The sequence below is a fragment of the Thrips palmi genome, unplaced genomic scaffold (assembly GCF_012932325.1).
Source record: "Thrips palmi isolate BJ-2018 unplaced genomic scaffold, TpBJ-2018v1 HiC_scaffold_5, whole genome shotgun sequence".
NCBI classification, from domain to species: Eukaryota; Metazoa; Arthropoda; class Insecta; order Thysanoptera; family Thripidae; genus Thrips; species Thrips palmi.
In genome coordinates, this window is record NW_023144632.1 from 9,554,363 (window position 1) to 9,577,645 (window position 23,283).

At 47.4% G+C, this 23,283-nt stretch overlaps 5 protein-coding genes across 10 annotated transcripts; 2 read left to right on the top strand and 3 right to left on the bottom strand.

The window, feature by feature from the left end:
- Window positions 1-575: 575 nt before the first annotated feature.
- Window positions 576-2,966, bottom strand: LOC117651152 (uncharacterized protein PB18E9.04c-like). The gene is made up of 4 exons (XM_034394955.1): window positions 2,897-2,966; window positions 2,026-2,634; window positions 1,417-1,951; window positions 576-1,284 (listed from the first exon to the last, which is right to left on the bottom strand). The coding sequence occupies exons 1-4, from the start codon at window positions 2,964-2,966 to the stop codon at window positions 576-578; spliced, it is 1,923 nt and encodes a 640-aa protein (XP_034250846.1).
- A 282-nt stretch (window positions 2,967-3,248) lies between these two features.
- On the bottom strand, window positions 3,249-5,887 carry LOC117651153 (extensin-like). The gene is made up of 2 exons (XM_034394956.1): window positions 5,739-5,887; window positions 3,249-4,513 (listed from the first exon to the last, which is right to left on the bottom strand). Exons 1-2 carry the CDS (start codon window positions 5,851-5,853, stop codon window positions 3,249-3,251), a joined length of 1,380 nt encoding a protein of 459 aa, XP_034250847.1. The 5' UTR covers window positions 5,854-5,887.
- Window positions 5,888-6,574: 687 nt separating this feature from the next.
- On the top strand, window positions 6,575-7,476 carry LOC117651117 (pollen-specific leucine-rich repeat extensin-like protein 1). Its single transcript, XM_034394889.1, has 2 exons — window positions 6,575-6,732; window positions 6,820-7,476. The coding sequence occupies exons 1-2, from the start codon at window positions 6,685-6,687 to the stop codon at window positions 7,420-7,422; spliced, it is 651 nt and encodes a 216-aa protein (XP_034250780.1). The 5' UTR covers window positions 6,575-6,684; the 3' UTR covers window positions 7,423-7,476.
- Window positions 7,477-9,185: 1,709 nt separating this feature from the next.
- On the top strand, window positions 9,186-13,983 carry LOC117651115 (juvenile hormone esterase-like). Of its 2 annotated transcripts, none has more exons than XM_034394881.1 (10): window positions 9,186-9,329; window positions 9,947-10,230; window positions 10,485-10,619; window positions 11,089-11,236; window positions 11,314-11,499; window positions 11,852-12,238; window positions 12,597-12,805; window positions 12,990-13,137; window positions 13,231-13,354; window positions 13,456-13,983. In XM_034394881.1, the coding sequence occupies exons 1-10, from the start codon at window positions 9,311-9,313 to the stop codon at window positions 13,700-13,702; spliced, it is 1,887 nt and encodes a 628-aa protein (XP_034250772.1). In that variant the 5' UTR covers window positions 9,186-9,310; the 3' UTR covers window positions 13,703-13,983. The 2 variants fall into 2 exon arrangements, with proteins under 2 accessions (XP_034250772.1, XP_034250773.1); XM_034394882.1 differs by lacking the exon at window positions 9,186-9,329 and adding an exon at window positions 9,460-9,481.
- LOC117651116 (broad-complex core protein isoforms 1/2/3/4/5-like) lies at window positions 13,979-22,493 on the bottom strand. 5 transcript variants are annotated; one of them, XM_034394884.1, is made up of 7 exons: window positions 22,293-22,488; window positions 21,778-21,852; window positions 21,508-21,692; window positions 21,240-21,428; window positions 20,475-21,117; window positions 20,294-20,344; window positions 17,648-19,167 (listed from the first exon to the last, which is right to left on the bottom strand). In XM_034394884.1, exons 3-7 carry the CDS (start codon window positions 21,688-21,690, stop codon window positions 18,740-18,742), a joined length of 1,494 nt encoding a protein of 497 aa, XP_034250775.1. In that variant the 5' UTR covers window positions 21,691-21,692; window positions 21,778-21,852; window positions 22,293-22,488; the 3' UTR covers window positions 17,648-18,739. The 5 variants fall into 5 exon arrangements, with proteins under 5 accessions (XP_034250779.1, XP_034250775.1, XP_034250777.1 ...); XM_034394886.1 differs by lacking the exon at window positions 22,293-22,488 and adding an exon at window positions 22,145-22,162; XM_034394888.1 differs by lacking the exons at window positions 17,648-19,167; window positions 21,778-21,852 and adding an exon at window positions 13,979-17,243 and having other exon boundaries at window positions 22,293-22,493.
- Between the last annotated feature and the right edge of the window lie 790 nt (window positions 22,494-23,283).

Genomic DNA, 23,283 nt, shown 5'->3' on the forward strand with positions numbered 1-23,283 from the left:
AGGAAACAGGCCTCTCGACGAAAGTGCTGGACGCATGTGGGTGGCTTCCGCTGTTGTATCCGACGACAACTTTGTTTGTCTTTTTGGTCCATGGGCACACCACCACGCACAGAAATCAGATTTCCCCCTACCCGGACCAACTACCATCGGATCATCGGAGGCGGTTTGTTCCGTTCAGCAGCAGGGTGCTAACAGGGCTGTACAGCGGCACGGCCTACGCGTGCTAACCATCGGAGAGGCACTCTGCCCCAAGGCAGTGTGAGGCGACAGCAGGTGTTGAATGAGTTGCCTATGCACCAGTCGTCAGGCGCTGCTGGGACTACTGGGTTGGTCACAGTGAGCTCACTTTAGTTTCAACTACTGTTCTCTTTATTTTCAAACAAGGAACAGACGACAACAGTAAGGTTTTTACTGTCTGAAAAACAAACACACAAAAATTGGCGCAAACATGAAATTGAAGTAAAAATATTTTTGCCTAATAACCACCACCAACAACTGTTGGTGGCGGTTTCATCGTCGTCGACGGAACACGAGGCGTTGTCGGTGGTGGCACGGTAGTTGGGCACAGAGTTGTGCTAGGTTTTTGAGTAGTTATCGTCGTGGGTTTCATAGTTGTAGACGAAAGGGTGGCAGGGCACAGTGTTGTTGTTAAGATTGTAGTGGGCTTTTGAGTAGTAACCGTCGTGGACGAAAGGGTGGTTGGGCATGGAGAAGTCACTGTCGTGGGTGGAAGCGTCGTGGGTCTTGGGGTAGTTACCGTCGTAGGTCTCAAAGTTGTGGACGACACGGTAGAGGGGCACAAAGTAGTAGTCAAGATGGTGGTAGGCCTTTGGGTAGTTACCGTCGTAGGTCGCAAAGTCGTGGGCGGGAGAGTCGTGGGTCTCGGAGTAGTCACTGTCGTGGGTGGAAGAGTCGTAGGTCTCGGAGTAGTAACTGTCGTGGGTGGAAGAGTCGTAGGTCTCGGAGTAGTAACCGTCGTGGGTGGGAGAGTCGTTGGTCTCGGAGTGGTCACTGTCGTGGGTGGAAGAGTCGTAGGTCTCGGAGTAGTAACTGTCGTGGGTGGAAGAGTCGTAGGTCTCGGAGTAGTAACCGTCGTGGGTGGGAGAGTCGTTGGTCTCGGAGTGGTCACTGTCGTGGGTGGACAAGTCGTAGGTCTCGGAGTAGTCACTGTCGTGGGTGGAAGAGTCGTAGGTCTCGGAGTAGTAACCGTCGTGGGTGGAAGAGTCGTAGGTCTCGGAGTAGTAACCGTCGTGGGTGGAAGAGTCGTTGGTCTCGGAGTGGTCACTGTCGTAGGTGGACACGTCGTAGGTCTAGGAGTAGTCACTGTCGTAGGTGGAAGAGTCGTAGGTCTCGGAGTAGTCACTGTCGTGGGTGGGAGAGTCGTAGGTCTCGGAGTAGTCACTGTTGTGGATGGACAAGTCGTAGGTCTCGGAGTAGTCACTGTCGTGGGTGGGAGAGTCGTTGGTCTCGGAGAAGTCACTGTCGTAGGAGGGCTGGTCGTAGGTCTTGGAGTAGTAACCGTCGTGGGAGGGAGAGTCGTTGGTCTCGGAGAAGTCACTGTCGTAGGAGGGAGAGTCGTAGGTCTCGGAGTAGTCACTGTTGTGGTTGGACAAGTCGTAGGTCTCGAAGTAGTCACTGTCGTGGGTGGTAGAGTCGTTGGTCTCGGAGTAGTCACTGTCGTAGGAGGGAGAGTCGTAGGTCTCGGAGTAGTCACTGTTGTGGTTGGACACGTCGTAGGTCTTCGAGAAGTCACTGTCGTGGGTGGTAGAGTCGTTGGTCTCGGAGTAGTCACTGTCGTGGGTGGACACGTCGTAGGTCTCGGAGTAGTCACTGTCGTGGGCGGAAGAGTCGTTGGCCTCGGGGTAGTTACCGTCGTGGGTATCAATGTTGTTGACGACAGGGTAGTGGGTCTCGGAGTAGTCACTGCAGAGGTTGGACACGTTGTTGGTCTCTGAGTAGTTACAGTCGTGGGGGTAGGAGTGTTCGTGTCACAAGGTGTTGATGGAGTCGAAGGGGGGGTTTCACTGTGGGTTGGAGTATCTGTGATCGTGGTGGTAGGTGGCGAGGTCGTGTCCGTGGGAGGGGACGGAGTCTGAGTAGGTGTTGGCGTAGTCTCTGTGGGCGGCGTTGCAGTTGGCGGAGTCTCTGTGGGTGGTGTTTCAGTTGGCGGAGTCTCTGTGGGTGGCGTTTCAGTTGGCGGAGTCTCTGTGGGTGGTGTTTCAGTTGGCGGAGTCTCTGTGGGTGGTGTTTCAGTTGAGGGAGTCGCTGTGGGTGTCGAAGGCGTCACAGATGGTGTTGATGGCGTCACACTTGGCGGTGATGGAGTTGTGTCGCATGGCGTCTCCGTTGCTGGAGACGTAGATGGAGTTGGTGTAGGCGGCGAAGGTGTTCCAGAGGGCGTGGGCGGTGTTTCAGTCGGCAGAGATGGCGTCTGAGATGATGTTGGCGGAGTCTCTGTGGGTGGTGTTTCAGTTGGCGGAGTCTCTGTGGGTGGTGTTTCAGTTGGCGGAGTCTCTGTGGGTGGTGTTTCAGTTGGCGGAGTCTCTGTGGGTGGTGTTTCAGTTGGCGGAGTCTCTGTGGGTGGTGTTTCAGTTGGCGGAGTCTCTGTGGGTGGTGTTTCTGTTGGCGGAGTCGCTGTGGGTGTCGAAGGCGTCACAGATGGTGTTGATGGCGTCACAGTTGGCGGTGATGGAGTTGTGTCGCATGGCGTCTCCGTTTCTGGCGTAGGCGGCGAAGGTGTTCCAGAGGGCGTGGGCGGTGTTTCCGTCGGCAGAGATGGTGTCTGAGAAGATGTTGGCGGAGTCTCTGTGGGTGGCGTTCCAGTGGGCGGAGTCTCTGTGGGTGGTGTTTCAGTTGGCGGAGTCTCTGTGGGTGGTGTTTCAGTTGGCGGAGTCACTGTGGGTGTCGAAGGCGTCACAGTTGGTGTTGGTGGCGTCACAGTTGGCGGTGATGGAGTTGTGTCGCATGGCGTCTCCGTTTCTGAAGTCGTACTTGGAGTTGGTGTAGGCGGCGAAGGTGTTCCAGAGGGCGTGGGCGGTGTTTCCGTCGGCAGAGATGGTGTCTGAGAAGATGTTGGCGGAGTCTCTGTAGGTGGGGTTTCAGTTGGCGGAGTCTCTGTGGGTGGTGTTTCAGTTGGCGGAGTCTCTGTGGGTGGTGTTTCAGTTGGCGGAGTCTCTGTGGGTGGGGTTTCAGTTGGCGGAGTCTCTGTGGGTGGTGTTTCAGTTGGCGGAGTCTCTGTGGGTGGGGTTTCAGTTGGCGGAGTTCTGTGGTGGGGTTTCAGTTGGCGGAGTCTCTGTGGGTGGTGTTTCAGTTGAGGGAGTCGCTGTGGGTGTCGAAGGCGTCACAGATGGTGTTGATGGCGTCACAGTTGGCGGTGAAGGAGTTGTGTCGCATGGCGTCTCCGTTTCTGGAGTTGTACTTGGAGTTGGTGTAGGCGGCGAAGGTGTTCCAGAGGGCGTGGGCGGTGTTTCCGTCGGCAGAGATGGCGTCTGAGATGATGTTGGCGGAGTCTCTGTGGGTGGTGTTTCAGTTGGCGGAGTCTCTGTGGGTGGTGTTTCAGTTGGCGGAGTCTCTGTGGGTGGTGTTTCAGTTGGCGGAGTCTCTGTGGGTGGTGTTTCAGTTGGCGGAGTCTCTGTGGGTGGTGTTTCAGTTGGCGGAGTCTCTGTGGGTGGTGTTTCAGTTGGCGGAGTCGCTGTGGGAGGTTTTTCTGTTGGCGGAGTCTCTGTGGGTGGTGTTTCGGTTGGCAGAGTCTCTGTGGGTGGTGTTTCAGTTGGCGGAGTCTCTGTGGGTCGCGATGGCGTCACAGTTGGTGGTGATGGAGTTCTGTCGCATGGCGTTTCCGTTTGGGGAGTCGTAGTTGGGGTTGGAGTAGGCGGCGAAGGTGTCTCAGAGGCCGTGGGTGGTGTTTCAGTCGGCGGAGAAGGCGTCTGAGAAGTCGTTGGTGGCGTCTCGGTGGGTGGTGAAGGCGTCACAGTTGTAGTTGGAGTTTGAGTGGGCGTGGCTGGTGTCTCAGTCGGTGGGGAAGGCGTCTCTGTAGTTGTGGATGGTGTCTCGGTAGGTGTCTCAGTGGTCGTGGTTGGTGTCTCCGTTGTTGGTGATGGTAGCTTTGTGTTGCAGACTGGCGTTGTTGTTGGCGTTGGTGTAGGTGGTGGTGGCGTCGTTATGATGGTGGTTGATGGCGTTGTGATGATAGTCGTTGAAGTTATAGGTTCCCATGGAGGTGTGGTCCTTTGTGTCACCGTGTTGCATCTTGTAGGCGTTAATGTTGTAGGTGTTACTGTTGATGTCAACGTTGAGGCACATGGTGGTGGTGTTGTTGGTGCCTTTGTGGTTGTTGTGGTGTCACATGGAGGCGTTGTTGGTGGTCGTGTAGTAAATGTTCTTGGTGAGCAAGTGCAGCACCCAGTTGAGTCACACTCGCTTGGTATGCATCCCAGGCCAAGAAGTCCACAAATGATGGGACAAACTTGACAGCAACTTGCTCCCAGTGACAAGACGATCGGTTCCACAAGAGCTGGAAACAACAGGAAATGTGTTCACTTTAGTGGTTGGGCGTCGTTTCAAAATCGTCATCCCTTTCTAATCGCTTTAAAAGTCATTCAAAATAAGTTATATTTTGGAAATCGGAGCCACAGTTTCATTGATTTTAGTGATTAATTTAAATTTAATTAAATGCTTTCGGACGGACTGTTGCTTTTGATTTAGTTCTTGGAACGTTTCAGCAAGAAATTTGTCATGGCGCCAAGGAAACTACACGATACACTTAGCCACAGGACATACATTTTAAGGTGAGGTGTGGTTGAAAATAGTAATTTCTATACCAATTGTCTGAGGTAGTCGAAACTTTAGGGCGTTTAAGTACTAGGTAGGAAAGTATTCCACACCGAATTTCATCGAAATCTAAACACTCATTTAGCCACAGTAGACTGTTTTCGTTGAAATTAAGCGTTTAATAGAAAAATCAGCTACGCAAAGTTTTTTGACTAAATGATCTTAAATTTGTTTTTAAGTTACCTCGGCCTTTCACAGAGCAAGCTTAACATTTTTTAATAGGGTACTTCGGAGGAAACCTAGACCGGAAGTCAGCGACAAAACCGGAGAAACAAAAGAGCGTCGCGCTGCCGTGCTAAGCGGTGGTGGGGGCCGGAATCGGCGGAGTGGGGGCAGTATGCGCGCGCCGCCTACACCCCCACTCCGCCGATTTCGACCCCCACCACCGCTCAGCACGGCCGCGCGACGCTCTTTTGTTTCTCCCGTTCTGTCGCTGACTTCCGGTCCAGTCTTACTCCGAAGTACCCTATTGGAAAAAACACTTTTTCCTCCATTTTTTACTACTTTAAACGATTTGAGGAAATTGACAGTTTTTGAAAGATCTTTCTGTTACAGTGTTTCGTGGACCACAAAGACCTACTCCAAGAAGTGTGGTCAGTTTAAAACAAATCTGAATGCGTGACCAGTTGACGGAGTAAAAAATATTTCTCCGACATTAATTGTGTGTTGGGTGACCAGAAAAGGCCCATACATCCATCAGTCCATGTTACATGAACAACTTACTTAAAGGTTCATGACACAGACCCTCAGAGCATACTGTCGTTAATATAGAGATATTTTACACTAAAATATCAAAGTTATTAAATTCCTCATTTTATCAATTTTGGTACAAATTTTCACTTACACCTCACCTCAATTTTAGGAAAAGATTTCCGATTGAAATGCACTGTTGCTCTGGCTATACTTACGACAAAGGCTGCTTGCTTGCTTGAGGCGACCCGCGACGTCTCTTGGGACTCTTGGCACCACCCTGGCCTGCGCCAAGGCCACCACCAGGAGACACAAGACTGCGGATCGCTTCATGTCGACAGGACTCAACGACTTGGAGGACCAGGCTCCTCCTTTTATTCCAAAAGCTCTCGGCTCATCAACTCCCCCGCAATCTTGAGCATGTTTACCCTGGCATTGAATACCCAGTGGGCGCTGTTGTCGTTTACTTTGCCATGTTTACGGTTCGATATGGATTCGTTTGTCCGAATCGTTCACTCTTAAATGCCTTCAAAGCATTTGCTTCATAAGTACAAAGAAAATGAAGGCATTGTAGAATTGCTTCGTATTATGAAGAAATGCTATGTATTACGAAGGAATTTGCTTCGTAATACGAAGCATTTCTTTGTAGATTTTACAATGCCTTCATTTTCTTCGTATTTCAAAGCGGTTCTTCGTAGAGTTTTTACTGTGTTCGTGCACGTCATCATTGCAATACATGCATTAACAGACTCACAAAGCTAACTAGCACTGTCTCTGAATGCGGCCAAGTTAATATGTGCAGAGTCACCAAAGAAAGAGCCCTCAACCTTCTTTAAAAAAAATTGGTAGTTTTTGCTGTACAGGACAGTGATTTTTTAAACAGTGACGTACAGTGTACCGACTATCTTTTCAACTGGCCGGTTAACTGTGGTCATTAATTAACGTCGTTCATAGGTCAGTTCGCATGGAGCGTTAAGAATGGAATTTGACGATTGTTTGAGCACAGAGTCGATTTCTCAACGACATACGTCGCGTCGTTTTCGGGCGTCTGTCTGGGCGTTCGACAGCTGCAAGTAGTTTCGGTGTCTTTACGGTTCGGCCGCGAGTCACGACTATTGGGCCTTAAAAGGGCGCTGCTGGGGACGGAGGGCATCATCGTCCACCATGGCTCGTCTCAGCTTGGTCGTCCTCGCCCTCTGCGCCGTCGTCGCGGTGAGTCCAGCTACCACCGTAATGGCCTTCCAGTCAGATTACTGAGCAGCCAGTGTAGTGCCAAGCTTATGTGAATCCCATCCACAGGCCGTCACCAGCGAGGCCCCACCCCAGAAGGAGGGCCCCAAGGGCAGTCCACTAGCGGGACCCAAGAACGGACCTCAAGCTCTCCCCAAGGGCAAACCCCAAGGTTCCCCCAAGGACGGACCCCAAGAAGGCCCCAAGAAAGCCCCCAAAGCCGAGAAGCCCAAGAGCATCAAGGCATGGATCAAGGCCAAGGAGGCTCAGCTCAAGAAGTTGGGTGCCAAGGAGATTAACCAGCTGAAGGCTCAGTGGAAGAACAAGGTTGTGCCCCAGGTCGCCGAGATCAAGAAGAAGCTCGGTGAGGAGTGGCAGAAGGATGCCCCCAAGCTCGCCGCCCTTCTCAAGAAGACGGTGGGCCCCGCCTACCACAAGGCGTTGAAGCACCTCGCTAACCTGGGCAAGCCAAAGGTCGAGGGCAAGCCTGAGCCTAAGGTTAAGCCCCAGGGCAAGCCTGAGCCCCAGGGCAAGCCTGAGCCTAAGGTTAAGCCCCAGGGCAAGCCCGAGCCCCAGGGCAAGCCTGAGCCCCAGGGCAAGCCCGAGCCCCAGGGCAAGCCCCAGGAGCAGCCCCAGGGCAAGCCTGATTCCAAGGGCAAGCCCCAGGCTTAAGATGCGGAAGCGCATAATTGTACGAGCATTTAATAAAAGCTCCATGAACTGAAACAATGTATTACTTTCATGCGAGCTTTCATGGTACCCACTGCACCATCCCTCTGAAAACTCAACAGTCTTGTCATAGAACACGCCATGTTGTGCGATTGCATGCTGCACTTGTGTAAGGGATGAAAGTTCTCCTTATTCGTGAAAAAAAAACGCAATTTACTTTCAAACTTTTGCCATTACGGATCATGAACTCAAGGCCGCCCGATAACGGGCTGGGCGTTTGCAGCATTTGAACTGTAATCCTAAACCAAATGCAAATGCCGCAACTGTACTTCCCTTCTCTCTCTCTCTCTCTCTCTCTCTCTCTCCCTCTCTCTCTCTCTCTCTCTCTCTCTCTCTCTCTCTCTCTCTCCCTCTCCTCTCTCTCTCTCTCTCCCTCTCTCTCTCTCTCTCTCTCTCTCCTCTCTCTCTCTAGAGAGAGGATGAGGAACTGTTCACCGGCACTGTTCTTGAACTCTGGTCCAATTTCGCTTGGATGAGTGCAATGTCAAGAGCCAACACGTTCGCCTCGGCTAGCTACGTCACATTCGTTGAATAGCAGTGCGGATGCTGTGAGTCCTCTTTATCTTTATTGGAGTAAGAGAAAGAGCGTCATTCGATCTGCCGTGTTGATGACGACTGAAATGATAAATCCAACAACACCACAGCCACCTCCCCCCCCTCTAGGGAGAGAGAGAGGAGGAACTGTTCACCGTGCACTGTTCTTGAACTCTGGTCCAATTTCGCTTGGATGAGTGCAAAGTCAAGAGCCAACACGTTCGCCTCGGCTAGCGACGTCACATTCGTTGAATAGCAGTGCGGATGCTGTGAGTCCTCTTTATCTTTATTGGAGTAAGAGAAAGAGCGTCATTCGATCTACCGTGTTGATGACGACTGAAATGATAAATCCAACAACACCACAGCCCCCTCCCCACCCTTCCTCCCTGGCCTCGAAACCGCTAACGCCTGAGCAGCACTCCTCGTCGCAAGGCCAAACCACCCCTGAAAAGTCACTCTGACTTTGTGCACGGTGTGCCGCACCATACAGGGTGAGTTTTTTCTCTGTGTCAATAATTTGTAGGTAGCATGGGCTCCCCGAAAGAATCGTTTTCCACCAGTGGACTAGTGGGCGCAAACGTCTAGGTACGGAGATAATTGATATTTACAAATGGACATTCGCACCTGCCAGATAAGCACCTGTGGCCACTGAGGGTCACAAGACCTCACGAGAGGATGTCGTGGGCTGGTCGTGGGTCTAGCGGGGATGCAACGAAGGTCGCAGGGGTGCGGCGGCCCGTTCAATTGCCATTTCAGAGGGGTTGCCAAGGGTCTCAAGTGGCTGTCGTGGTGGCCTGCGTAACAGTGGATCACGCGGCTGTCTTCGCGAGGTTGGCAGGACTCCACGGCTTCTCCGTGAAGTCAGCGGCACGCCTTTGAGTACTGCGAGTCTCACGACACCCACTCGTGATGTCCCGCCATCCTCAGTGGCGGCGGGAGAGTACCTCGTGGGCGCGAAGGTAAATTACATAACACTTATTATCTGAGTAACTAGACGTTTGCGCCTGCTAGTTCACTGGCGAAAAATGATCCACTAGGGGTGCCTAAGCTTCCAAAAAATTATTGACACATCGAAAAAACTCACCCTGTAGGCTTTCTGTTGTTCATTCCGTCAAGTGGCTTCTCTCGGTCGTTTCCTTGGTCGCGACCCTGCGGTGCCCTTCAGCCCGGCGCATTGATTTGGCAGTCATGGTGCGAGCACTCCAATCCGTGCGTCCGTTATCGATTCAAGTGTCAGGCAAAGTTATTGCTACACCATCGCCACTGCTTAGTCAACGACGCGCCTCCGACCGCCATCATGCGCACGCCGTGTAAAGGTAAGGCACTTCCAGGCACAACGCGCCACCGAAAGCGCACACTTTATGCCCCTTTGTGCCGTTTCAGGGACGTCGTACCAAAAAATGGCGTGACAGAAAAAAAATTACTTGTCACGACGATATTAAAGCACGAGTTTCCCATAAAATGAATTGTAAGTCTCGCCAGAAAACAACGTGACTCGTCATGCGGTTTTTTGGTGACTTTTTAGCTAGTTTTTGTCATATGCCGGGCCGTGGTCGACGTAAGAGTGACTAAGTGCATTCAGAAGTGCATGTCGCAAAGTATAAGGTACACAGCTACAGGAACACAGCGATCAAGAGCTGCAAGGAGGACAAGTAATGAGGCAACGGCCCTTCCCCCTTAATTGACTCCAAGAAATCCGCCTGAAAGCGCTACTTTGCCCCTCCCTCCGGTCGGTTCTATTGTGACGTGCATTATTTTCATTTTTACGTAAATACGCAAAACTGCTTTGTAAAATACAATTTCTTTTTCTTTTTGCTAGCAAGCATGTAGAGCTCTACATAACTTGTAAAAAAACGGTGTTCTTCGTACGCTGAGAATAGTTTGTAAGGAAATGAGAGTGCAGGCCCCTGAGTACCCTTTCGCTTCCTCGCAGTGCTCCTGGCCGTCGGGCTGGTGGTCGCGATCGTGGCCGTGGCGCTCATCGCCTACTTCGCTACCAAGGACGGCGACAGCCCCGGCCCCGCGACCACCCCCGCGACCGCCCCCACTTCCCCGCCAGTGCCCACCACGCCCCGCCCCCGCGGCCCCGTGGTCAAGGTGGAGCAGGGCCAGCTAGAGGGGGCGTATGCCTGGACTCAGGGCACCGACCGTGTGCGTTACGCCTCGTTCCTGGGGGTGCCCTTCGCCCAGGCCCCCATCGGCCAGCTGAGATTCAAGGTAAGCCGGTCTGGCTTCTGGCTGCGGGGAAGAAACAAGCTCACAGCAAATCCAAGCGTGGGACAGTCTCTCTTCAACACTGGCTCTCAGGTTCAATGTTCAATGCCAGGAGACGGGCGATTGCAAGTGTGGGACAGTCTAGGTCCCGCACTTGCAAGCTTATGAGGCCTTCGCGCCAAATGGTGTGAGACTGTCCCGCACGTGGCGTGCAGTGCACTGAAGAGCACGCTTGTCTGATTGATGCGTGCCTGCAGGCCCCGAGGCCCCACCCGGGGTGGCAGGGGGTGCGGCCGGCTACGGAGGTTGCGCCGAAGTGCGCCCAGGGCATGAACGGCGTCCTGGAGGGCAGCGAGGACTGCCTCTACCTGAACGTGTTCACCGCCAACTTGGTAAGGCACGATGTTGATGTCGCTCGTCGCTCGCCGTGAGTCCATCGCTGAAGGCTCTGCTGCTGCTGCAGGCTAGTTCCGAATCGTTCCGAATAGTGGTTCGTCTCTCTCTCTCTCTCTCTCTCTCTCTCTCTCTCTCTCTCTCTCTCTCTCTCTTTTTCCTCTCTCTTCTCTGCCCCCTTTTGTCCCGTGGGGCTGCGAGAGAGAGAGAGAGAGAGAGAGAGAGACCAAAGCACTGTGAAGCCCTTTGAAATCGCTCTGCTGGTCAATCGCATAGGTCAACACGGTAAATCCATCTCCTGGTACCAGGAATATGGTACCTGGTACCAGTATGGTTCAAGTCCCAGGAAGATCCCCTGGTATTCTCAGGCAGCATATCAGCCGATTAGGAGATGGGTTTACCGCGAAGGCATTGAGGAGAGGGGGGCACTTGCTCCAAGTGTAGTCACGCACTGTACGGCACTGCCAGAACGAGGCGGCGAAAGCACCCGTGTTCGTGTTCATCCACGGAGGCATGTTCCTGGGAGGCTCCGCGGACCCGGCGCGCTTCGGGCCGGACTACTTGCTGCCGCACGGCGTCATCGTGGTCACCGTGCAGTACCGGCTCGCCTCTCTCGGTAGCAACGCTCTCTGTTTTCTAAATTAAACCACACCATTGGCGCGCTGGAAAAACGGCCTGCTTCTCCTTCTGCAGGCCTCTTGAGTCTGGACACGGAGGGAATTCCAGGGAACTGCGCGACCAAGGACAACATCGCGGCCTTGCAGTGGGTCCACAACAACATCGCGGCTTTCGGCGGCGACTCTGACAGAGTGACGATCGGCGGCCAGTCGGCCGGCTCCGGGCTGGCGTCCTGGCTCACCATGTTGCCGCAGACCAAGGGTGGGCCTCGAAAAGAACCCGTCAGGCCAAGTCAAGCCAAGTTTTGGCGACGGATTTTTTTCTTACATCTATTGTGTTGAGGAAAGAGCCATGCAGTTATTGTAAAACCAAGTGTCGGGAGAACTCCACGCTGCCTCAGAGCGGATTAATTCTTCTCAATTTGACGGGTTGGAGTACCTGACAGAGTCCTTCTTGGCATGGTGAAAACGTGGAGAGCTCCACACCGAAAGTGTGGAGACCGCAATTTCAAGTGGGGAGACTGAAAATTCCACATCTCCGCGTTCTAGGCGTGAAGTTCTCGGCTTGGTTCACTGGACGGGCGGTGGCACTGCTTCGCTGCTTCGCCTTGCAGGTCTTGTCCACGGCGCCATCCTCATGAGCGGCACCACCTTCCACAGCTGGGACTACAAGGAGTCGCATGTGGCCACCGCCCTCAAGGTGGCCTCCAGCCTGGCCGGGCGGCCCGTCACCGACCTCCAGGACGCGGAGCGGTACTTGATGGGGGCGAGCATCGAGGAGCTGCACCGGCACGACGTGCTGGTGGGGGACGAGGAGAGGCAGTCGCAGCCCGAGCTGCCGTTCGTGCCCACGCCGGAGCGGCGGCCCGAGGTGCCCGGCGGGGAGCCGCGCGTCATCACCAGGGACGCCGAGAGCTACTTCTACGACCCCGCCGCGCCGGCCATCCCGTTCCTCATCAGCAACACCAACGCGGAGTGGCGCTTCTACTACTACTCCAACAGTGAGGGGCCGCGAGCCTTTTCTCTCCGATACTTTTTTCGTTTGATTCTCTGGCGGCTGGGTCCTGTGTTACCACGGCAAAACTTACCGCGATGCACCTGCGTAGAAAGGATTGCCAACCTCAGCCTGCCTATAGACAAGCTTGGCTTTGCTCTCGAGAGTTGCTTCAGGTGGGCTCTCTAGTAAAACTAAGGGCAGTGGGCTTGAATAAAAGACCCTGTGTCACGCTTCAGTTTGACCGAGTTGCTGAGGTCGGGGAACCCTTCCGACACAGGTGTACCGCAGGAATTGTTGCCTGCATTTGAGGCAACAGAAGCTGAGGCCGGTGTGCACTATTGACACGCAGTTTCCTCCATCAGACCCCGAGTTGGATCCGAAAGTCGACGAGGAGATGGTCACCAATCTGGCTCGCCACGTCCCGAAAAACCTTCTCCCATTCCAAGACACGCGGAAAATCCTGGGTCTGCCGGAGTCAACCGTTGACTACGACACAATAATCGAGGAAGTGAGGCAAGGCATCCGATCCGCCGTGACCCAGAACTGCGACCTGGGATGCACCCTCAAGACGGTGAGCGCCTGCTAGATAGGCCAGCAACCCGGCCCGCAACACAGTGGTGTGCAGACGGTGGCCTACCCGCTGCTTCTGACATTACCATTACCATTAAGGGCTAGACCACACATGATCGTATGCCATCGGCGGCCGCCTGGAAGGGGTTTTGGAGAAGCTGACAAGACAAAATGGCTGTTTGCAGTACTTTGACAACATCTGGGAAACTACGGACACACACCGCCTGGCCATGTTCCGAGCCAAGCAAAACAAGGCGGACACTTTCCTCTTCAAGTTCAGCGTGCGGACGGAGTTGAACTCGCGCCTGGCCACCTCGGAGGACGTCAAGGACGGTGAGTCGGGGGTAGAGCCTGGCGTCGCGCCGCGTCGGGGCGTTCGCGTTTTCGCGGCTACACGGCTGCCTTCGCTTGCTTCGCTGTCCACAGTGGCGGTGCACTCGGACGACCTGCGCTACGTCATGGCCAGTGCGACCCAGACGGAACCGAGCGCCGAGGCCGCCCTCGCCATCAAGAGGATGTCCACCATGTGGGCAAACTTCATCACGTACGGGTGAGTGTGCGTTGCCGCCTTGCCGATGAGACATTCCGTCCGGCGAGCCGGCGAGCCCTTTTCTCGCCTTCCCTTCACGACGACAACGTGCATGCCCACAGCAAGCCCATCCCGGAGCCCGTGCCGGAACTGCTGCCGGTGAACTGGCCCCCGAACACCTCCGCCGACAACGACGTCACGTACTTGGAGCTCAAGGCTGACGGATTCACCCTCCACGCCGACAGCTTCAGCGGCCCCATGATCCAGTTCTGGCGGGACCTGTACACCAAGTACAGAGCGGCGGCTCCGGCTCCGGCGCCCTCCGTGGGGCGGTCGGTGCGTGCGCCGGGCCGGGCGCGTGGTCTATAGTCAGGCTCGCATTGGCAGGCAAGGACCCGAAGCCGGAGCACCGAGTCGGCCAGATGGAACAAAAGCTACGACAAAATCACTGTCATGTTGCAGTTGGGTTGGACGGTTCGGCACAGCGCGGCCTGCGGTATGCCGCATGTATGTGGGGTGTGAGGCCCTCGATTGAGCACGTTTTGGTGTTGCTGCACTTGTTGTTTCCCTTTGTTGTTGTTTTAATGTTGGTCTAAAATTTTAGACATGGGTTTAAAGAATAGAAAGAAAGTAGATAATCACAACTTTAATTCTAAATATCATTTATTTAACGTGGAATACTGCTCTCTTCTGCATCAACACAGCAAATACCAAATCACAACTCAATACAATCACATCACTTCAATGCAAGGAGCCACTTGCATTGAGGGCAACCATAAATAATCTTATGGTACAAGTGGGTACATCATTCCTGAACATGCAATAAACTACCAGCCGCCAATTTTAGAACGAGTGCTAAGTGTGTCAGCAGGTTGGGTTATTAATTCGGGTGGGTCCTGCAGTCGTTTTAAATATAAGATACAAAGATCTTCAATTACTTCAGGAAGTTGCCTGGTAAGAGGAATTGTAGCCATTCTCACAAAAGTTTCTTTCCCTTTTCTATCTACAGCAGGATACTAAAGTAACACAGGACGAATTTTTAAAAATCTGCACTAAGAGATGAATTATAGATCCAATTACAAATGATAAATATCCATTATGCATTTCATTGAGCCTTTATAAAAGTCTGGGTGATAGTCAAAACATGAGAAGATACCAAACTAGTTCCTCCCTTGCATCAGACAATTTTCACTAAACAGCAGATTTTTGGTCCCATCAAACTTACTACAGGTGTCAAGTAGAGAGCTTTGCCGAGCACATGATTTCCTACACTATGAAACCCTCAATTAAAATTAGGATTAAAAACAACTTACTAAATCATGACATAAAAATTAAATAATAACACAATCAACATGAATAAAGCTTTGGTTTTTTTTTCAGATGACAAATAGAGTTTGATATCCTTTTTAACCAGGAACAGATATAAGGTATGACGACTGGCACAATGTACATAAATTATTATTTAAAATAAATACTATTCAAACCTTTAACAAATTTGATAGAATCTAATTGATTGCTAGGTTGGGACCAGGCAACCCTCAGAGATCCAAGCTGCTCTAAAATATAAATAACCCATTAGTGTACTGGTCAACAACTGAAATTTGCAATGTGGTACAAAGGTGCAAAAATGGACAGAGTCCCAAAAAATAAACACACCTTTGCTCAGAGGAACACTGCAAACTTTTTGACAACAATCAAATAAAATTTAAACAAGAAACAGGTTGTAGCAGGTCCTATCGCATAACTCCAAAAATGCCTTTAAAACTGTGTTAAAATGGACAGTTAGTAAAATCTTAGTTACGAAACAACTGAACCAAATTAGAACAAAATCAACTGTTGTTCAAAATTTTTACATCAAAAAAGAAGTTTAAGAAAGAAAAGATGCAATACTGTAGTTCTACAAAAACTATACAAGAATCGCATCTGTTACATCATGGTATGAATGAGCTTGTTGTCGTGAAAGTCTCATCTTTTTAAGGAAGATGAAAAATGAAAAAAAGAGTTCTTTACTAAACAACAAAGAAACAGTGATGACAAAAGTGCATCATCTGGAATGCTCAAATATGACCAAAAACACCCAGTTTAAGAATAGAAAGTAATTAAACACCTTTGTACAACTGTATCCACATCGCAACAGCTATTCTAAAAAAATAAGTGCACCAGGGATACAACACAATAAAAATTTCAAAACCAAAGATAACAAATAACCAGTTAAAAAGGAAGGGGGCAGAGGGTAGAGAATAAGGGACATTGTTAGTATTAGCAGCAATGCTTAAGAAAACAAAAAATTGAAAATAATAAATATATATCGCACATTTGACTGCAAATGTTGAGAGACAAAGCCCACATTCACTTACATGTAAAGTGATGCTCAAGTTATTTGATGGTCCTGCCATATCTGAACAATATTTATCTTAATTAAAAACAAACGAACAGAGAAGAATACTAAACAAAGTGAAGATGACCACAGAGAAAAGTAAAATGAAAAGTACCTTACTGAAAACTTAGACTTGTCCAAATGTCATAGGTCAGCTACACATAATTTGTTTTCATTTAAACTTGCAAATTACAAGCTTGAAACACGCAGTTGAAAACAATGGACATATTTACAAACGCTCAACCATTGCCACTTCATGACCTGTAATTACTATACCTAAAACATATTTAGCTTTATAAAAGCTTAAGTTTAATCATCAACTACAAGGACAACTTCAGTAGCGCAAATTTAATTCCAAAACATAATTTACCTCGACAGCCCAACACAATATCACAATCCTAGATTGACTTCACTCTTTTGCTCCACCACAAAAACAAGTGACAGCCTGCTTCTGATGGTGAGTTGTCCTTCCACAAGATAAATGAAGGGAAGATGCACACCCACTAGTTATTACTTTTCTTATCACTCAAAGATCTCACTATCAATTTCTGATACGAGCCCCACAACGACATTTCCGTATCTCCTCAGGTACAAACATCCAAACAATAATTATTTTTTTCCTACTGAAGAATCGACATTTCTCCTATTTCATTGTGCACTACTGACAGATTCTCAAACATTAATTTACGATACATCTAAACCTAGAGCTACTTCAGACAAAGATTTAAATAAAAATTTAAACAACATCTAACACTCTATTAAAGAGGTTTCCTTAAACCCTGTAATACTATCTGTACATCTGCACCTAAAAGCATATCACAAGAATGGGAGTACAAACGTACCCAGACAAGCATGGCACCCCATTTAAAAATGAGTCTCTCATAATGCACAGTCCTGTCATCACAAAGAGACCAGGAAAATTAGCAAAGAATGTGCTCGGAATTTACACACAAGAGAACAGTGTACATTTGTTTGGCAATTGTTCACATTGATCCTTTCAATCTTGTATTTATAAACTAGAAAAAGGATCAACACACAACTCTCAGGATGGATCTTGGCTCATAAATTTTCATTTTCTAACTGATTGAATTCGTTTCTGAAACAAGGCAGATGTTCAGTAAGACCATTTAGCCTGTTAGGAAATGGTCATGGTTCAAAAGTGCACACATTTATTATTAATAAGTGTTTTCTTTTTTGAAACATTCATCCGAACTTTAATTAACGCATTGCATTGTACATGCACCATTTCTCATGATTTGTTGGAGTTGAGGAGCCCCTGGACTCTATGCATTAGTGTGAAAAATAAATTGAGACAGGAAGACTGTTAGTTACGAGTGCCATGTTTGTCCCACATGTGCTGACGATATTGCTCCCTTTGAACAAATGATCTGGGGCATAGGTGGCAACAGAGACGGTTGGTGAGGTCAGAGTGAACTAAACGAACATGATACTTCAATGCAGAAAGGTTGGAGTAGTTTTGTCCACAATGGGGGCACGTTCCACACTGCAATGATGACCCTTTCGACCCATCACCTGAACAGAAAAAGGAAATGAAATATTAAAACAATGACACCTGCGTTCCGTGAGGCTAAATATATTTAATTGAACATTATTACCCAGCTTGGCCTTTATGAATCTAGAAAACTGAGAAGATGTCATAAATTGCGCAGGAAGCATAGAAAAGTGTGTGCGGCATAGCATGTGTGTTAACAACATAAAAGCAGGCAAAAGTTTAGTGAGGGGGGGAGGAAATTCTACATGTTCCCATTTAGGAACAGCAAGACAAGAACCTTGTAAACAGAACAAACGAGAAAAGTTCTCATTTCTTTTGCTAAGGATTACATAAATTAATTTTTGCTGAACTTTCTTTGAAGTCACTGCAACTTGTTTTGCTCAATGAATGAAATGAAAGTGATTGTTAGTAGAAGGTGATCCAAAACAGGACAAAGAAGCATTCAATTTATTTTTATTACTGCGAGATACAGACAGCATAATTGATGCTTATTAATAGATAGGGACATGAGCTAAGATGACTACATAATTATACATAAAAGTAGATCAGAACTAAATCTAAATTTTAAAATTAACTACACAAAATTTGCTCATAGAAAAATAAGCAGAATTTCTAAACGAATCCTTATTGACAGCAAACCTTAGACAGATTTCATTATGACAAAAAATCTTTGACTCGGGGAAAACTTGAAGGGGAATACTGATGCAATGTGGATCACATAACTTAACACTATTATTTGCAGTCATAAACTGGAAACATTCCAGTTCTTGTACTTAACGCAACTCAGAAAAACTGAGAAGTATACACAGCCTGTTGTAAAGATATAAAACATTGTTTACGTGAAGTGAGGGACTTAAAATTGAGCAATGAGAATGTTTTCACAAAAGTGCAAACATTAATTGTTTGAGAAATTTTAAGTTAAGACTATGGTAATTATAATATGTTTCACTATTCAGTCAGTCTTTTAACTGTACAAAAAAATTCCATGGAAATTTAAAAGGACTTCTACCCATCAAACTTTTAATTAAATGCAACTAACTTGTAGTGCTCTTGAAAAGCTTTAGGTCCTAATAGACAATCCATTGTGAAAGTAATAATTCACACTTAATGGTATCAGTCAATAGTACACATCATAGGCCCAGAAAGAGGCAATGCCAATTTCAATCATAACTGGACACAACAAGATATGATATGACTAAATGAGGGGCATATGGCACAAAAGAAAGTTGATATAGTAGAATGCTGATAATGGTCAGCTGAAGGTTTTGCTTCTGCTTATAGTTCTTAATATTAATGCACTGGGGATAAAACCTAACATTAAAAATTCACATCTTTATTCACTCATAAGAAACAAAAATAGTTTCACGTTCCCACACTTACTACTGGGCAACTAAAACTTAATGCATAGGAAAATTTAAGGCACTACCACTTGAAGTAATAGTGCTTAAATCACAAGTAATTCACAATTTGTATGGCTGTGCCTATTCTCCCACGACAACCATCAAGTCTGTAAGTCTCAAACAGTATCTACCTTGTTGTTAAGGTAAAATGGAGTGATGCTTGTCGCTTCATTGACGTATACAATTTTCCCAGCAGATGTCTTGATTCTCCGGAGTGGTGCACCATGTGAAGTTACACAATGCTTTCTAAGGTACCACTTGTTCTTGAAAGAGCGATTGCATATATGGCAGGGTATGGCTTGGCTTGGCGTGTGGACATTTTCTATGTGCTGCTTTAAATTGAACTTATTACTGAATGTTCTATTACAGTGAGTACAAGAACGAGGTTGCATGCACGACCAGCTGCTAGTTGTCGGGGTTCGTCGATTCAATCCAAGACTGTTATCTAGAGAATTTCCATTATTGAATGTGAAATTGGCCAGATTTTCCATGTTGAGAAGAGTTCCTCCACTCCAATTACTAAAATAACCTTCCCTGCCCCCATCTGGAATAACAAGAAAAAGAAAACTGCATGATAAAAAAAAAATGTGAAATTTTGTTTTAGGAGCAAACTACTTGTAATGAAAACCAGTCTGATGATTATGAGATTAATATTAACCAGACCAAAATTGAATCTCTTACATACAAAGGAACTCACCTCAGCCATATTCCACACCAACAAATTCATACTTCTTGCACAAAGGCTACTTCTTTCCTTACAAATTTCTTGCAAGTAAACATGCATACCTAATTTACTTTCCACACAAATCAAAGGGAACTACAAGATCCATGCATTTCAACAGTTCAATTAAAGTATTATATTGATACAGCACAATTACACAAGAGAATTAAATACAATAAAAGATGCATGATCAGATCAATTCATAAAATTTTTGCTGGAGCAGAGTGACACTCACACTGACAGCTCTTAAATGCAAATGAAATGAAACTGTAAAATAACTGACTAATACACTTGATAGATACACCAAAAATAATATTTAAGAATCCAGCAAATCCAAAACCTTTGTTGAAACCATCACACCACAAGAACCAAAACCACACACACATTTCTCTCAGAACCTGTACAACTATTTTTTTCTTTTTTCGAAGACAAAATTTAACAATCAATAAGACTTGTCACCCCTGTGCCCAAAACTAAACAAGCATAGCATGGCAAAAACACTGAGATATTCAAACACAACAAAAACAAATTACCTATGTACCTCAAAACATTGACTCAAACACTGTGCTGAGAACTACTGATAAATAACAGCCATACAGGGAGGGGGAGCAGACTGACGAACAGAGAACGTTTGCTTTCACCAGATCATGTGAATATTACATTTCTTTACTGCTTTCTAGATAACTAAGTGAGATTGCAAAACACATTTTGACTTTATAAAAATTGCTTGCTGTTCAAAGAGGGGTTTGTACTTGGGAGAAATAAGTTTAGAAAGAAAGGAAAAAACCTTACACCAAAAGTAAAATTGAAGTTACACCCAAGATTTAAAGAGGCATGCAATGGGAAAGCTTATACTGTTTACCCTCAGGCTTGGCCATGCTTAAATACAACAGAAAAGCAGAAGATACCCATAGTTAAAAGTAGAAATTTATGCAGAAAAGAAACTTACCACTTGCTGTGAGATCAGTTGCTGTGGTTTGATTATTTCCTGAAAGTCCACCTACAACGCAAACAGAAAAATAAATTAGTTTCATACAGTGGTTTCTGTAAATGACTATTGCTTTGTAGCAAGCTTGGTTATGAGAAAATTGAAAGCAGTTTGAGCAAAGTAATCAGGATCAGGAATTTACCAATGCCATCAGTGCTTCGAGGTGAAACTCCAGCTAGTGATCGTGCCAATAAACTCGAAGTACCAGCTTCGTTGCTTTCATCCATTTCCATATAAAAGCCACTCTTACTCTCATCATTATCGCCATCATCTTCATCGTGGTCATTGTAAACTTCGCCATCATCTTCGTGATCCAGGTCATTTTCAAGAGCTCCTGAGTCAGAATTTCGATCAGCTGGCTCTTGCTTGACTTCAGATATATTTACTGTTACATTTTCTAGGTGGGCTAAAGTCTCATCAGATATACGAGATGGGTCAGGTGCACTTAAGTTTGAATTTGCATTTTCAGTTCCAGCATCTGAGGAAGCCAGACTGCTTGTACTGACTCTGCGAGGTGTGGCTTTGCGTCTCTTCGGTAAATGTTGTGGAGATGATGGTGCAGATAATTGCTCCTTGTTTGATAGTGCGTCTGATGGAGGACTTGTGGATGAAGGAGGGGCATGGCGCTTTGATGATCCATGACCATGTTTAGTTGTAAAAGAAGATGAACGACTTAATGAGCTGCCTCCAGATGATGGGGTTATAGTAGATGATTTGGAGAAAGTCTTCTGTAGGATGTTGCTCAGTGCTGGTGGTGCTAGCCCTTGGCCACTTTTCTGCTGTGGCTGAAACAAAGGCATAAAGGGTCAGCACTTTTCTCCACACACTTAACAATACAGCTTCAATGATCAAAACTATTATGAACTCAGTCGACCAAAACAATATATTTCTATAAAATTCTACTAACCGATTCTTTTACTGGACTTACTGCTCCAGTCAAACCTCGTACTTGCAATAGCTCTGCAGTCTCCAAAAAAGTTGACAGTTGATCTTGAGTAATAAACACTTCGCCTTGATACATGAAGCTTAACAGAGCCAGAACGTCATCATATCGGACATCTTTTAATATTACAACAGGATGCTGGCATGGGTTTTCCTAAGTAACAATAAAAACAGAAAATTGGCAATAATTGTATCAATGTGCATGAGTTTCAAGTGATCAGATGTGGACCAACCTTAAATACAGCCCGAAAATAAGGGCTACAAGCAGATAATATAACTTTATGGGCCTTGACACTTCTGCCACCACAAGTAAGTGTCACATCTACTAAGTCTTGCTCAGCTTTTAAACTGCCAAGAGCAGAAGCAATGTTGCTCTGGAAGTTGTTCCATCGCAAACAGAATTGTTCTGCTGCCATAACTGAAACCAGAAGTAACACAAAAATTTACACATAATTCACAACTGTAGCTTTAATAAAAAATTAATTGATAAGCGACAACGGTACCTAGAAGAATTTATCAAAATCACCTTACAACTCTCACAGAATGTTACAAGTATGGAGATAAAATCTAATCATTACCTGCCAATTAAAATTCATTGAGTTTTAGGAAAAGTTTACAGACCATAAACTCACATTTCGTCACAAATTAATGTAAAAAATATTAAGGGTTTCTAATAGAGGGCCAATCTGAGAATAAGTTCATTGAACCAGTAGGTTATAAGTGGAACATGGTAAGGTCATGTTTGGGTTCATCCCTAGGTCAATATAAGTTATCGAGCATTATTTTACAACAGAGGTGCAGGCGACTCTGTCAGAGGTACCGGCGAAGTCACCGGCGTGTTCAGGACCCTCGACAGCCACCGATACCCACCCGGCTCGGTACAGTCCTCTATCGGCTTTTAACCTATTTAAATGGTCAACGCGAAAACTTTGCACGTACACAACTGCTAAGCCTCAGGGCTCCCAAGCCGAATTCGCTACCTTCGCGAACCAGCTAATACTTGCAAATAATTACTCACTTGGACTGAAGAATGAACCTAGACGAGAAGAATGGTTTTCCAGAGACAACTATATGGATGCTCAGTGATCATTTCCAGCACATTACACAGAAATCCCAAACATTATTGCCAAACATTCGCTCATTTCACCAGGTTTTGCTTGTGCAAAAAGGAAAGTAGAGAGAAAAAACACGTTTCGCGAATGCAAAAGTGCCATTTTCTCCTTTGAAATTAACGCTTGCAAACAACAGCGGCGGTGACAGAAAAATTTAGTATGAGCGAAACGCGTTCAAGGAACATTAAATATCTTGAAAATTAACACCACAGGAGGCAAAATTTTCACATAATATGGGTTTGCAAATTTCATTTCGCACATGTATGGTTGGCAGCAAAATCTGCCCTTAGCCTAGCGGTTTTCGCAGTGCGCCTAGAAGTTAGGGCTACTTCCACCAGAGGGCGAGAGGGCAGCGCAGCCTGCGCAGCCGAGACATGGGTAACCGCTTTTTGTCAAGTTGGGAGCATCCTTCGGACATCATAGATCTAGATTCTTTTGGAGGGCCAAAAGACTACAAATTGGCTGGGTTGCACTGTCGCACACGTCGGACGGTTCCGAATATTGTCAGGCGGGTTAACTGACATCTGTTTTACTAAATCCTCAACGACTTTTATGCTGCAGCGTTGGCAACGACTTAGCGTGCAACATATTTCCGCAAGAAATTGATGAATGCAGAAGATGGACGAGAAACCATGAATGACATCCAGTTACTGCCATCCAGTCTGTCCACAGGGTCTGTCGTCCTCCCTCGTCTTCGCTTAGTGGCGGTGGATGGAGGTGAAGTCAGCTACCAACTGTCGCTTACGAAAAGCGCAAAGCGTACTGGGACCACTTTCTCGATTCGCCACAAAAAACATTTTGTTGATACCGATATACTATGACGCTCGGGCCCAAGGGGCCGTGTTTGTGATGCACTAGATCACAGGTGGCCTCGTCCAGAAAGGGGCGGGGCGGAGG

What these genes read in the sequence shown, in the direction of transcription:
- LOC117651116 (XM_034394884.1), bottom strand. Translation starts at nt 21,690, where the DNA reads ATGGCAGCAGAACAATTCTGTTTGCGATGGAACAACTTCCAGAGCAAC. An exon ending in TAAGTCCAGTAAAAGAATCG is followed by an intron (nt 21,118 to 21,239) that starts GTTAGTAGAATT and finishes CCTTTGTTTCAG; the next exon opens with CCACAGCAGAAAAGTGGCCA. An exon ending in TCGAAGCACTGATGGCATTG is followed by an intron (nt 20,345 to 20,474) that starts GTAAATTCCTGA and finishes TTTGCGTTGTAG; the next exon opens with GTGGACTTTCAGGAAATAAT.
- LOC117651153 (XM_034394956.1), bottom strand. Translation starts at nt 5,853, where the DNA reads ATGAAGCGATCCGCAGTCTTGTGTCTCCTGGTGGTGGCCTTGGCGCAG. An exon ending in GCAAGCAAGCAGCCTTTGTC is followed by an intron (nt 4,514 to 5,738) that starts GTAAGTATAGCC and finishes TGTTGTTTCCAG; the next exon opens with CTCTTGTGGAACCGATCGTC.
- LOC117651117 (XM_034394889.1), top strand. Translation starts at nt 6,685, where the DNA reads ATGGCTCGTCTCAGCTTGGTCGTCCTCGCCCTCTGCGCCGTCGTCGCG. An exon ending in CCCTCTGCGCCGTCGTCGCG is followed by an intron (nt 6,733 to 6,819) that starts GTGAGTCCAGCT and finishes TCCCATCCACAG; the next exon opens with GCCGTCACCAGCGAGGCCCC.
- LOC117651115 (XM_034394881.1), top strand. An exon ending in ACGTGTTCACCGCCAACTTG is followed by an intron (nt 10,620 to 11,088) that starts GTAAGGCACGAT and finishes CGGCACTGCCAG; the next exon opens with AACGAGGCGGCGAAAGCACC. An exon ending in GCAAACTTCATCACGTACGG is followed by an intron (nt 13,355 to 13,455) that starts GTGAGTGTGCGT and finishes GCATGCCCACAG; the next exon opens with CAAGCCCATCCCGGAGCCCG.
- LOC117651152 (XM_034394955.1), bottom strand. Translation starts at nt 2,966, where the DNA reads ATGCGACACAACTCCATCACCGCCAACTGTGACGCCACCAACACCAAC. An exon ending in TGACGCCTTCGACACCCACA is followed by an intron (nt 2,635 to 2,896) that starts GTGACTCCGCCA and finishes CGACACCCACAG; the next exon opens with CGACTCCGCCAACAGAAACA. An exon ending in CACAGATACTCCAACCCACA is followed by an intron (nt 1,952 to 2,025) that starts GTGAAACCCCCC and finishes GTAACTACTCAG; the next exon opens with AGACCAACAACGTGTCCAAC.